Here is a 14,412-nt window from a genome sequence, read left to right on the forward strand (position 1 = left end):
TTAAGTGTTCGTCGGCATCAATTGATTTACATTTGCAAATATCGAAAAGGATATTTATAAGACGCAGTAGGTCCATTCAAGCCAGCTCCATGACCATCACCGCATACTTACTCCGCGCATTTCTTTGAAATTTCTCTACTTTGTTCGTATAATTAATGCATTTTAATTATAACGCTTTTACAAATATCACCAAGCTTACAACACCAACAACAATAACACACTTTACTTGGTCACCGCGCTGAAATTGGTGGAGATACCTTTAAATGTATGTGTGTGTGTTTTCGAAAATGTTTTCCTGACTGTTTCTTCGCTTCAAATCACCTTCGTATTTATCTGCTTGCTTTCGTCGAGTTACGCCTACTTAAGGGTTAATTGGTATGCATTCCTTACGCAGCTACCTTCGCAGTACTTCAACGGCCGTTACCCCACTTGCCCTTCTATTCCATTAATTTTTCTTCGCAAGTGTCTAGTGGCATGCGACGTCTTGCCTTGCGTTTTTTGAACAAATTACACCAAAATGAAATTTCAACTTCTTATCTATTAACCCGCGCCTTAAACTCGGGTAGGATTTCAATGTCTTTGCGGAGTTCATAATATTTTAAACTAAAAAAAAACTAAATTCTTAATTGCAAACGTACTTTCTTCTAGAGATACACACAAAAACACTCTAAAAATTAAGTTTCGCGACAAATAGAAGAGACTCAATCTCTTGGTTCAAACCGCTACTCGGGGTTTCCATTTGCATGAAGCAACAATCTAAAATAGGTTTCTCTCAAACTAAATGAGATTTCACAATGAAACTTGGCGCAGGCTAGATTAGTAAGGAAAAACTGTGAAATCGGTTAAAAATATGCCTGTATTCCATATAACGGTACTTTTGGAGAATTCAACAACTGGGAAATCTAAGTAAAAAGTGGAACCAAATACTAAAAGTTGATGTGTAGAATGAATTTTAAACAAAAAATATACTTTCAGACAAATTTCAGAAAATGCATTATATGCATTTTAGTACCCGCTCAACTGTTAACGGATTGCAACATTTTCAAGTCAGAAAATAACACTCACTTCCCACCTGCCAATCCCTTGGTTCCTAGCTTTTGATATTGTATTTTTCTTTTTCTATATTACCTGACAAAATGTCCAAAAATGGTGTAAAACTGCAATTGCTTTTCCAAGAAAACTTTACCATCACTTTAGAAGTCCACATCCCAAACACACACGTTAGATAGCCTACGTATCGATTTATTGCAACACGAATATAAAAAACTAGTGAATTTAAGCAGTAAGAGTTATTTCTCAAAAATCATACTAAAGAGTTTTCCAATAACAGGTATTATCTATCGCTATCGAGAGATGATTAATGATTTTTTATGGCCGGAATTGGATGGTATTGATCTGGACAACGACAAGTAACGAAACCATTGATCTTTTACGGGAAAAGTTTCCGGACCGTATTATCTTTCGAAGAGGTGATCACAATTGGCCACCGAGATCTTGTGATTTAACACCTTGTGGCTTTTTCTTTGGGGCAACGTGCAAGAGAAGGTCTACGCCAACAGTCCAGGGTCGATTCAAGATCTCAAAGATAGATTTTTTTAATTATCTTAACATAGGCTTTAAATAAAAGGAAAATACGGCTTATTGTACATAATGATAGCAGATTATTTTATAAAAACGCACACATTAAAGGCAATTTATCACGCATACAAAATTCTTCAAGTAATTCAATAAATAATTGATATTTTCTTTTCTTTCAATGGGGGTTTTAGTGTAGTTTATATCCAAAACTAGGTAACACTGCAGTTGCCAGAGAGAGAGATTTGATTGCTCGAAGAAGAAGAAGAACAAACTTGAAAAATAATGAATAAACCGAAGAGAAGTAACACGCAACTAACACGCGAATGATCCCTAACACCAACAATAATCGCAATCGCTGAAGATGTAAGAAAAGCCAAACAGAACTGGGTAAACTACTGAACTAATTTTGAAAAAAAGTATATCTCTCATTATAAACATCACATTCCAATTAAAACAGCCCTGGAAAATATTACAAAAAAATAACAAAAACTCCGAGGCTAGAGGACAAAAAAAGACAAACTTGATTTCAAACATGTTAATCTGTAATAATAATTTCACCAGTGCGACGTCACGAAAATCAGCTAAATTTGTTAAATTCGTTGAGAGTAAAGCAACGGTACCACGATAGACGCCACCTTATTATTCTCTCCATCGAGTGTTGCTAAGATATACATCGTAAATATTTAAGTTTCACACTCGGTTATAATAAGGAACTTTACTCCAGCCATCACAGTTCAGAAATATCGATCCTATCTCCGGCTTTTCTGTCAGTATCCATTGTTTGTTGAAAATTTGTAAACTTTCAAAATTTCTTGTTTGTGTTTTTATGTGAAAACCCTCTGTCAAAGTATTTTTAACAAATCAAAGTAGACAGCTCAGTGAAATTTCTAAAAATCTTTGACATTTCTGAAAACCACAATTTACGTAGACGATATAAACGCTTTTGCGGTTTTCCTTAATTTTCGCTGGTAACGAAAATGTCACGCATTGGCATCAACGGTTTCGGACGTATCGGTCGGCTCGTATTGCGTGCGGCCATCGACGATTGCGCCTTTGTTGTGGCCATCAACGATCCCTTCATCAATCCCCACTACATGGCCTACCTATTCAAGTACGACTCCACGCATGGGCGCTTCCAAGGCGAAGTGACTGCCGAAGACGATGGTCTCATCATCAACGGCACTAAAATTCAAGTTTTCACCGAACGCGATCCGGCCTCCATCAATTGGGCCAGTGCTGGCGCCGAATACATTGTAGAGTCGACAGGCGTATTTCTGACAATAGAAAAGGCATCAGCCCATTTTATAGGTGGTGCACGTAAAGTCGTCATCAGTGCACCCTCTCCGGACGCACCCATGTTTGTGGTGGGCGTCAATCTAGATATGTATAGCCGAGATATGCGCATCGTTTCGAATGCCTCCTGCACCACCAATTGTCTGGCGCCTCTGGCCAAGGTCATACATGAGAACTTCGAGATCATAGAGGGTTTAATGACGACCGTGCATGCGTTCACAGCTACACAGAAGGTGGTGGACGGTCCAAGTGGTAAGCTTTGGCGTGATGGACGTGGCGCTGCACAAAATATAATACCCGCTTCGACGGGTGCCGCTAAGGCGGTTGGCAAGGTTATACCTTCGTTGGATGGCAAACTCACAGGCATGGCATTCCGTGTGCCGGTGCCAGATGTGTCGGTGGTGGATCTGACAGTACGACTCAACAAGCCGGCGCCCTACGAAGCCATCAAGAAGAAAATTTTGGAAGCAGCCAATGGTTCCTTAAAGGGTGTACTCGGCTACACAGATGAGGAAGTGGTTTCGACGGACTTTTTGCATGACACGCATTCGTGCACCTTCGATGCCAAGGCGGGTATAGCGCTGAATGATAAGTTCGTAAAATTGATCGCTTGGTATGATAATGAGTACGGCTATTCGAAACGTATCATTGATCTTATTCGGTTCATGCAAAAGAAGGACTAAGAAAGAGTGGTCAAGGCGGAATGCAATAACATTGGCAGTTAATTTTGTGCTGTATATTTGTAAGTGTTTTCAATTTCAAATGGATGTTTCTTGAAAATAAATTGACGAATGGATTGTTAAGCTAGATGTTTTAATGAACACTACTAATTAAGGCATCCTAACGGGTTTTTTGATTCATTAAATATTTTTCAATTATGTATCTTGAGTGCAAGATTTCAGCTCAGAGGACATATTTTTTTTATTTACTAATATTCTTCCTGATTAAGAACAGTTGGAGACTCATCATTAATCGCCAACTTCCAGGAAACGCAACTCATAGCGGCTGTGTGCATACATACAAATTGAGATCCTTAAATTTCACTTCCAGAAATGAATTAAAAGCAGAATGCAAAAACAAAAAAAAATCGTAAAAAAACTTGCTGCATTGCCGTCTGCTTATTTACAAAATAAATCAATCAATTTGCATTCCCGCATTTCTTGCTTTCATAGTTTAGCTGGAGCGGACAGAAGGCAGTAACTAAATACAAATATAAACGAAACGGATTTGCATTATACAGCGCAACGAAGGAAAGAGGAAACCAAGGAGCTGGTTGCCAGTTGCCCCTTTCAGAAAGTTGACTGCTAATTTGCATCCAAACCAAGCCAAGCGGGCAAGCAGGCAGTTGGACAACAAGAAGTCTTGAACAGTTGACAGCAGAAGCTATGACCGAAACCCAACAGCCAACAAACAAGCGACGACGATCAACAGTCAAAATGGCAAATGAAATCGATTTGTGGATTATTTCATTACATTGCACATTGAAAGCCAGCAACAACAATAACGAAAACAACAGCCAAACACATTGCCAATGTCACCAGCATAAGTTGCAAAGCCAACAACAAAGCGCATAACTGGTCAACTGCCAAGCGCCAAACAGCCAACTGCCATCTGCTTAAGCATTCTCCGTTCGCCACACTGGCAGCTCTCAGCGCCTCTCAGGCTATACAGCTCTACAGCCCTACAGCTCAGCGAGTCAGCAACTCAGCAGTTCAGTGGCTCAACTCAGCTCGTTAATGCCAAAAAATTCATTTGAATTTTAGTTTTCATTTAATTTAATTCAATTTAATTTAATTCGTTTTCATTTTGCTGATTGTACCCGTTTTCTGTTGCACTGTGGCCTGGTCTTTTTAAGTGTTTTTTTGTTTTTTTTGTTTGTTTTTCTTGGTCTTGTTTCATATTGTTATTGTCGTCATCTCCCTTTTTTCTGCTTAGCTGATTTTTCATTAGTTTTTTCGCCTTAAGTTTGGCATCGATAAGCGCGAATGTACGGATGGCTGTAAGGATGAATGGACAGTTGGACGAATGCATTCGACGAATTTGCAAATGACAGTCATATTGATAGCTGACTCAATGCAAGGAAGCGTTGGTGGAGTCAAGTGTGAGGGTGCAACAGCACTATAATGTGCTATTTAAAACATTTTGGACGGCAGTTGCTGGTAGCAAGAGTGTTTGGTATTGTCATTAGTGCAGCAAAAGCGACATTTTTTCTGTGGTTTTTAGTTTTCCTTTTTTAAGAATTGCCAAAAATATTCATTTGAGTGGGCATGCAATCACTTTAGGCTTCTCAACAGCATATGCGGGACTTTCGACTGATTCTAAAATATCGCATAATAAGGGCACGCTGGATTTCTCCCACGCTATTATGCCGCAACACGTTTGTGACAGTGGAGATTTTCGCATTTTGACAATATACTACTGGCCAGCCGAGAGCATGTCTACCTCTTGCACAATCGGTTTGAGTGATATTTCGAACCAATCAACGGAAAACCCGGCAGACCAACGTCTGTGAATTGCAGCTACTTAGACTAATTTTTAAGCTCACATTCGCGTTAGCGAAAAAGAGGGCACATTGGTGTCATCCCAGATCCCACAGCTGCAGCTGTAGTTAACACTACCTTTTAGAGAAAATAACACAGCACTTGGAAGTTATGGTGCAAATATCAAAAATAATAAGTAAATCCTTAAGCTCGTAACTGGTTTTGCAGAGATGTATTTGATGAAGTTCCAGCTCAAATTTGGCAAGGACCTATAGTGCTGAGGTGCTGTCTCCGCGTAAAAAGAGGCTTGAGATTGAATCAATAAAACCGAGCGTTGGTCGAGAACATCGTATTGAAAGGCCCTTCTGCCCATGGGCTAATCGTAGAAGACCGATGGAGCTTCTGAAGTTAGCAAAGATTTACCTTTAGTTGGTGGTGCGGGCCTCAACCGGGAACTAACCATTGGGAATCCCTACTCTAAAACTCAAAATACATAAAATTGGGTATCGTCTGCATAGAATATTTAGCTGTGCTACTTTTTTGAAGCGGAGTTTTACACATTTTTGCTTCGAATTTTGCTCCCAATTTCTACACATGCTTTGGCAATTTATTAGGATAATAAAATTAGTCTAACTAAGAACAAGTTGGCATAGAATCAGGGTACCATCCGCGAACCAAACTGGCTAGGGTCCCGAAAAAAACCGAAAAGGTAATGGAAAACAATGGATCTATTACTCCAGGTGGAATCCACACGAGTGGCGATCCACCCGCTCCGGCGGCAGGGGCATGGATTCTGGAGGCCCCAACCATTACCCAAGTCTCTCAGCTCTACGAGCGAGAGCGCATCCTGGAGGAGACGGGGCTATCGCAATCTCCTCTCCTTCAGAGTCTGAGAAACGCTTCCCTGTTTCGGAGGGCCTGAGTTGTGAGATCTCTTCGGCGGCAGCACGACCTCCCAAAGAAGCCGGGAAATTGAGGAGCGTGGCAAGGGGGGAGAGAAGAAAGCGGCGGGCAATCCTCATGCGGGAGAAATCCTCATGTGGCTCTGCCGGCCCTTCTGCGTCTGTGTCTTCCACAAGACCTCGGTCAGCGGAAGTGACACCCACGGAAGCTACCGAATCCTCGGTGGGCACGGGCGCTCCCAACTTGTCTCGCTCTCGAGGTACGGTGGATGAAAGCAGCACACCTCCCTGCCCTGCGATTGCCGCCAATAGCCGAGCCACTACCCCCCAAGATACGAGCGCGGTCTTGGCGCTAGTTAATATGGCGGGAAAAGGTTCTGCTGAGCCACGTCCCTATCGGCGCCTCGACAAAATGTCCAGCACGGCTGTCTGTCCGGCGAAATCTTCATCAGTGGAGGATGGGGAGCTGGACCTTCGCCACTGCGTCAACTGATGCGTCAGGTTATTGCCTCCGGACCACTCGCTTCGCAGTCTACAGCGAGAAGAGTGTACCCCTCAGAAAAGCCATCTGCTGGATTCCGAATCCAGACCTGTCTACGGCGGATGTCCTATCCTGTCTACGTGCCCAGAATCCAGGCATAAACACGAGGCTTTGGCGAGTCCTCTCGTACACCAAGAGCAAAAACCGGGAAAGAAAGGAAGGGGCTGCTCTTGTGCGAGTGGATGAGGCCAGTGTTGATGTTATGGACTTACGGTACGGGAACCGTCTGAGTCTCTTCTTTGGGACAGTCCATTGAATGGTGCATGGTAATCGATCTTCTGCTCACTACCGTAAACGACTCGGGAGTCTACGCACAAGCATATGCGGACGATGTCGCTTATTTGGTAACAGGCCCTTCGCTTATGAACATCTGCAGGAAAGTGCAGAAAACTCTGGATTGGATAGACACTTGATGCTGTGTGAAAGGGCTATCGGCAAATCCCCAGTCTTGGCGGGATTTCTATTGTCCTCTTCACCAGAAGGAGGAAGTTTAATGGACTCGTTCTGCCTAAGCTAAAAGAAGCCACAATCCAGCTATCCAAGGAAATTAAATATATTGGAGTAATCTTCGATAGTAAGCTCCTATGGATATCACACGTTGAAACAAAGACATCCAAAGCACTGACAGTTTTCTGGGAACTGGTACGGCCCTGTCCGGCATTGGAACACAGAGAACGCATGGACGCTTCTCTCCATGCCCCTTGACTCCATGCCATTAAGAGTTGTACATGAAAAGAGATATAGTGTAGTGCTACCAGAGACTTAGTTGTGGAAAATGTCAGAAAATTACCCCGGCAAACACTGTTTTCGCATTTTTACGGATGGCTCCAGAACCGAGCATGGCTCCGGCTCTGGGGTCTACGTGGAATCCAGCGGCACAAAACTGCACTTTGCTCTTGGAATGCACACATCTGTGTTTCAGGCGGAGGTGTATGCAGTTCAAGAAGCGATGAAATTTGTTGTGGAAAAGCGATGGAAAGGCAGATCTATATGTGTCTGCAGCGACAGCCAAGCTGCGCTTATGGCCTTAGACAGCCCTCCAACCACATCAGGGGTAGTCAAGTCCTGTAAATCCAGGCTGAACTATGTCCGTAGATATAATAGCCTGATGCTAACATGGGTTCCGGGACACGTGGGTATCGCAGGTAACGAGACTTCTAACTCCTTAGCTAAGATGGGCTCTGAGGCCTACTTCTTTGCCCCAGAGCCCGTTTTGCCACTCCCTTCTGCGGCCATCAGAGCCACGGTTAGCAAATGGGTAACTACCACCCACAAGCGAGCTTGGCAGGCTGAGAGAGGCTGCAGATGGACTAAACTGATGTTAGAGGGGAGTGCAGACGGCTGGTTGGACTGATGACGGGCCAATTTCTGTGGGCGAAGCACATGGAAAGGTTGGGCATCTCAGACAGTGTACTCTGACCAGCTTCTGAAGAGGAGGATGAGACGGCGGACCACTTCCTGTGTATCTGCCCGGCCTTCGCTCGAATCAGGTTTGAGGTCTTTGGCACTGATGTGTTAAGAAGCGACCATCTTGGCTCTTTAGCACCACAAGATCTACTCATATTTCTTCGGAGATCGGGTAGATTTAAAGAAAATTAAAAGGGAATCCAAGTGTAATACAATGGACTTAATTAATGTCTGAGTGCTGCACTTGCTAGTTATCCCGACACAAAAAAAAGTGCAATCAGCCATTAGCAGCAAAATAAATCATACATATTAATCTGATATGGAATATCAGACTTAAAAAGAAATTAAGTTCACTTATGAACTTAATAAATATTTTTATATAAGAAATAGTTAGACATTCTAAAACAATTATATTTTCGCGTTAAATATTCTAGGTGTGAACAAGTTTGTCGTATATAAATTATAGTGAGGTTGTCAGTGTTGTAATAGGGGCAAATGGCCAATTGGGTTTTCTCAAAAAGTAGTTGCTGGATAATCCGTGTGTGTCCAAACCAGAAGCAACTGTCAATCTCCTACGTCTTGGAACTTCGGCTGGGAAAGCAGCTGGGGTAATTGTTTTGTATATGGGTGACTAATTTTCTCATGGGGCGCTTACCGGGTTTAGATACCTCTTATACATTCTGTTCTTTTGGCGTATTTTTGCTTAACGTATCGACTAATTATAAAAGTGGTTTTTCACTAATTAAGCTATACTGTTGGGTAGTTCACTTCTCCGTATTCCAATGTGGCTGGGCTCCTAAAAGAAATTTATTTATCTATTAGGATATCTCGTATTAGGCATATGGCTGCGCTATTGCAGTTGATATTAAAATCCGATTGAAGATGCGCCATTTTATTATCAGTACTGTTTGAACACCTCATTTTTCCTCCATTATCTTATATTGGGGACGGTACCGTAATTGAAGTGGCCGTCTTACCTTTTCTAAAAAATGAGTATTTTTCCACTCTATCGCTCGAAAGGCTTAAGAGAAGATTGACGTAAGAATTGCCTTAATTTCTAAAATTTTCGACCTTTCACAATACTCCAAGAAAAAGTTTCCAAAGGAGCAGCTGACATCTAGCATGGCTGATTACTTAATTTCTGAACCTAGCGTACAAAAGATCAATCCTTTGGTGGGTTGAGTGTCATGGTGTATCATTCTGCTGCATTTAAAGACTGTCAAATCATTATACTTACATTCCGTTCTTAGAAAGGCGGTAATATTGGATTTGTTGGGATCACCTTAGACTGAAATGGTATTTCAGTTCATTTAGTTTTCTAAAATAGCCACAAAGAGGAAAGTGAAGCTCGTAGAATAAATGTTTTTCAATCGCTCATCTTCAATCGATAGGAAACCAACACTATTCAACTTTGAAAAGAGAAATTTCGAAAGATGAAAGGGCTGACAATGTCCAAAATACAATTGATTAAAAATAAACTTGTATTTGCATCACCCTGTATATATCTCATAGCATCATCTTAGTATTGTACGCCCTTCTTCTTTTTGTGTGCAGAAATGAATTTACGTCCGTGTCAGTGCGGTGTTAACTGCTACTCTCCTAATATCTTTCTCTTATTTTGCCACTTTTTCAAACGCGCCACGCTCAACTGAAATGCACTGAAATTAACCTCTAACCTATTTACCGGTATATGAAGTTCAACAGCAACAGCAAACAATAATAATAATAATTTCCGTAACGAGTGATGATGATGCGCTGGCATTATTTATTAAAAGAGTCACCTAAATGCATACTCGTATACCGTTATGTGGCTATGTGTATACGTACTGCACTTTACTTGCACATGTGTGTGCGTGTGGGTGTGTGGCTACGGAAATGGGTAAGTGCTGATGCTGAAAATACCAAAGGACACGACCGCGAACTACAAATTTCACTCTGCACTCCAACTAGCATGCCACTATAGCCGTTGTTGCAAGCGTTCCAGGTGCAAAGTAGCAGGTCAAATGCAAAGTAGCAACAGCATCGATAGCAGCAGCAGCCGCCAACTGCTTGTTAGCATCCTTTTTGTTGCTTTTTTCGGTACACATCCTCCTCGGTTCGCTTGACTGATTCGCTGGTCGCCTCCTTTCGCTGTCATTATGCGCGGGCATCGTCTTATTTGCACGAATTTCATTTTAGTAGAAAATTAACAGCAATTAAAGCCAGCAAAGCGACGAGGTGGTGGATGTCAGCAAGCGTAAAAGGGTAAGTACGGAGCGGGAAGTGTAAGAATAAGCGTATTGCCAGCGGATGCGAAACATCCGGTTCGATAGCAAAAGGGTGCCGCAACTTGTCGCTGAAAGATGAATGTGTATGTTCGTAGGTGTGTGTGTGTACGGGAGTGTTTGACTATGCTCTCGACTACAGTGGCTTTTGTGGCATGCAACTTCCGTTGGGCCATCGAAGCGCATATGCGTCCATCTCAGGGTGCAACAAAGCAATTCAAATACATTTGCATTCCCTATCTGCTCTTACCTATCCATGGGAACTATTTCCTGACTCCTGCCATCATCTTGGCTTGCAGCTTCCATCTACTGCCTACACGCAGATGTCTGTATAAATCCTGCAACCAGTACCTTTCGCAAATTAGCTGCCATTTCGTCATGTGGTTGGGCTCAGCTTCTTCGCCACAATTCGCTGCAATTCGTCATATCACATCTGTGTAGTTGTTGCTGTTACTCCGCACTCGTACTAGGTCAGCACTGGTGGCAATTAGGCAGCACTTGCCGCCGCCGCAGGACAACACACTGTCAAGAAATGTGCTCACAACTTAGAACTTTGTTGGCTGCTTGCGAGGCACCTTTGGCTTTTTGGTGTTAATAATGTTGATTCCTGGACTCCAAAGGTCTAACTGGTGATGACGCGGCAATGAGGTTGGAAACGCAAAGTTCCCATGTACGAGTAGTAGAAGCAGCATCTCTGCAAGGCTGATTGCGCCGGTGTTGCTAATTGTGCTGATGTACTTTGCTATAGTTTAGATGCTGCTCGCTCTTTGACCTCCATCGCTGGTTGCACCACCATCAACAACATTTGCACTTGCAATTTATGCGAAAATTTAATAAGGAGCCCAGCTAACAACACCCAATTAGCGGAGCGTGTAAATGGCGCCACTAACGTTCTGCTAGCCATCTGCTTGCCTTATTCGAAACTAAGTGCATAGAAGCGATGTAAAATGCATAGACGTGTGAGAGAGTAGGTGGGTAGATGAGAAAATGGGTTAAGTTTTAATGTAGTTAATTTTCACCGAGGCAGCAGCACAGAGCTGCACGTCATAAATTCATAAAGAAAAGCATTCTGCAGCTGATAAAATATTCGCATTATGAGAGGTTTCTGAGCAGTGAAAATTTTATCTTTTCAATTAGACTCTCGCTTGATAATATCAAGGTGTTTCCTGTTGAACGCCTGAAAGTATGCAACAGCATATTATTATATAATTAAAGTCAGGACTTAATTGCATGGGAGGAAATGCAAATGTGTGTTGGCAGAAAGAAGAAACTGAGTTCGCATAACGAACGTGACTCGCATGCAAATTATAATGAATCCGTGCCGCCAATGAGGTTGCGCGGTAGCGTTTGAGAAGCTGTGTGATGCATGGGGGATGGATGGAGTTAGGCACTACTGCCTGACCTATTTACCTAATAATGGTAAAGGTCGTTAGTCTAGTACTACATTTTTTGATGTCAAGTCACCAGCGTGTTATGTGAGTGTTGCAAGCCTCATACGTTCAGCTCATACGTTCAGCTTTTGATGCATCATATCGAAATCTCCGGGCGACTGCAAATTCACGTGAATACTTTTTTGTAGGCTGAAGTGTTGTTCACTCAGATAGTAAATTTACTTGGAAAATTCACATGTTGTGATGTTTATGATAATAAAAAAAATAGTGGGAAGAAGTGCAGCGCACTGCCGTTCCCCTCAGCTAAAAGTCGTAACTACTAACTGAGTCTAGATCTGCTAAGTATTTGATTAGATTAAAAAGGGAATATTTTAAAGATATTTTTTGGCAATGCAGACAGCATTCATGAACGAGACCATGTAATACGATCCAAGTATTTTGAGTATTTCGTCAATTTACGTAATAGTTTACTTATTTTTAGGCTTACAAGTTAGATTTAGAAGTGAACTGAAAAATTTTGCAAGAATTTTTATAACTTAGAATTTATTCAATATGCAAAGTTTTAAAAGAATTTGTTAACATGAAACATCTTCACATTTTAAAAAAGTTTTTTTTTTATTTTTTAGGAACAAATATATTCAAAAGAATCTTAGGCTCGAGTACAATAAAAAGTGAACTGGAAAAATTAAGCAAAAATTTTTGTAATATAGAATTTATTCAATCTGTAAAATTTTAATAGTTTTTCAATACGAAAGATCTTCATTTTTTTGACATTTTACAAATATTTTTAGGAAAAAATATGCCTCTTTAAAAAATTACTTTTGAGTAAAATATAATATTTTTTGTTTCAATTTTCTTTGTAATTTTGAAAAGCGAACGTACCTCGAAGAGCATGCCGTTAAGTGGTGCGCATCGCAACTCGCAACAGAATCATCCGAAAAAAAAAATCGAAATGAATTGTTTTTTCAAAGAATTATTTTCCGATTTTTCAATTCTCCATAACACATTGAAGCCAAAAAACTGATTTTCACTAAAAAGGAAAATCGGCCAATTTTATATTGTGAGGTTAATTATTAAAAAACACAAAAGAAAGCTCCGAGGTGCACCTGATGAATTATTATGCCTAAAATTCAGAAAAAGAATTCTTAGTTAAGACGAATACTTTTCAAAGTCGTGGAGGTATAGAAATACCGGCCGGAGCAACGAACGCTAAATACTCATAACTTTCTCAATTCTGCTTATTTTTGCACAATATTTTTGAGTATACGAAATATTATTCATTCATTTATAGAAATTTAAAATAAAGAAAAACAATTTAAATACCTCAACCCCGCGGTTTCTCTTCGGAACACTCCTCGGTACAGAAAATAAGGTAGTAGGACGCCTCTTCTGCAGGCGGAGCATTCCATGAATTGTAGGTAACAATTGAGTCTACGAGCCAAAGAGTTTTATGTCTATCACTAACGCCATACTTCAGGTAAAAAAAAGTCAAGTCAAAGAAAAGAATCCATCCCTAAAAACTATGAAATTAAAATACATGTAAGCTAAAAATTTTCTGTTATTCGTTTCAGCTTCATTAGGAGCGATAGGTTGTTAGCCCAGAGCCCCACTCTACACGATGGGGCTGCCGTCATTGACATTAGTCCACTACGGACTAATCAACACACGCTGCTTGTCCGGGACTGCTTCTTTGTTATTGCTAACTTATCCTAGGCTAACCTATATATCTAGAGGTCCTCCACCGTCCGAAACCCGTGACCCGTGACGCCTGCAGCTTGACTTCGTCGAAAAGGAAGAATTTCCGTATTACCAGAAATGCCTGAAAATGCTTTAGGAATGCATATAAATCGATTTGACTATTTATTTTTATTCAAGTCCTTCATTTTCGTGTATCTGATTATAATTTATAACTTTGCATTAATTTTTGCTGTAACAAATACTTAGGAAAAATTAATCGGCAGCCTTTACTGCTTTGCCTCGCTGCCCGCTACTTCACTTGTATCGCAATCCTTAGCCCATCATATGCACACACACATCTCAATATACATATATTATAATATATAGTATATAAATATACCAATACGAAAGAATAGTATGGCCTGCATATACGTAAAAAGGCATATAGTAAATTCCACTCTGCTCAGGGCGCCGCGCTCTTTAATTTATTGCGTCTGTCGATGATTCTTTTCTATTCGTTTTGTGGCGATTTAACATTTTAAAAAATTCGACTTCCTTCAGCCAACCACTGCCAGCGCACACACACCCATAACAGTCTTAAACCACATATGCACATATGAGACCACCAAAAACAAAACGGAGTTGCAAATACAACTGCTTGCCACCGTTTACAGAACAGTTGAAATTCTCGCTACCCTTTCTCTTCAGCGCCCATGCGTTTCTGCTGGTTAAAAACTAAGAGCATGTAGGTAAGTGTTTTTTGTTATTGGCACAAAAATAGAAAAAATGCGTTATAGCGTTTTCGCGATTTTGTAATTTTTCGTTTTTATTTAAAATAAAGGAAAAAAACTGAAAAACGAATAGTAGAACAACCACAAA

General features: G+C 41.0%; 1 protein-coding gene across 1 annotated transcript; it reads left to right on the top strand.

Annotated features, from left to right (window-relative positions):
- Window positions 1-2,322: 2,322 nt before the first annotated feature.
- Window positions 2,323-3,674, top strand: LOC129244658 (glyceraldehyde-3-phosphate dehydrogenase 2-like). Its single transcript, XM_054882411.1, has one exon. The coding sequence runs from the start codon at window positions 2,556-2,558 to the stop codon at window positions 3,552-3,554; it is 999 nt and encodes a 332-aa protein (XP_054738386.1). The 5' UTR covers window positions 2,323-2,555; the 3' UTR covers window positions 3,555-3,674.
- Window positions 3,675-14,412: the final 10,738 nt, after the last annotated feature.

Source organism: Anastrepha obliqua, chromosome 4 (genome assembly GCF_027943255.1).
Source record: "Anastrepha obliqua isolate idAnaObli1 chromosome 4, idAnaObli1_1.0, whole genome shotgun sequence".
NCBI lineage: Eukaryota > Metazoa > Arthropoda > Insecta > Diptera > Tephritidae > Anastrepha > Anastrepha obliqua.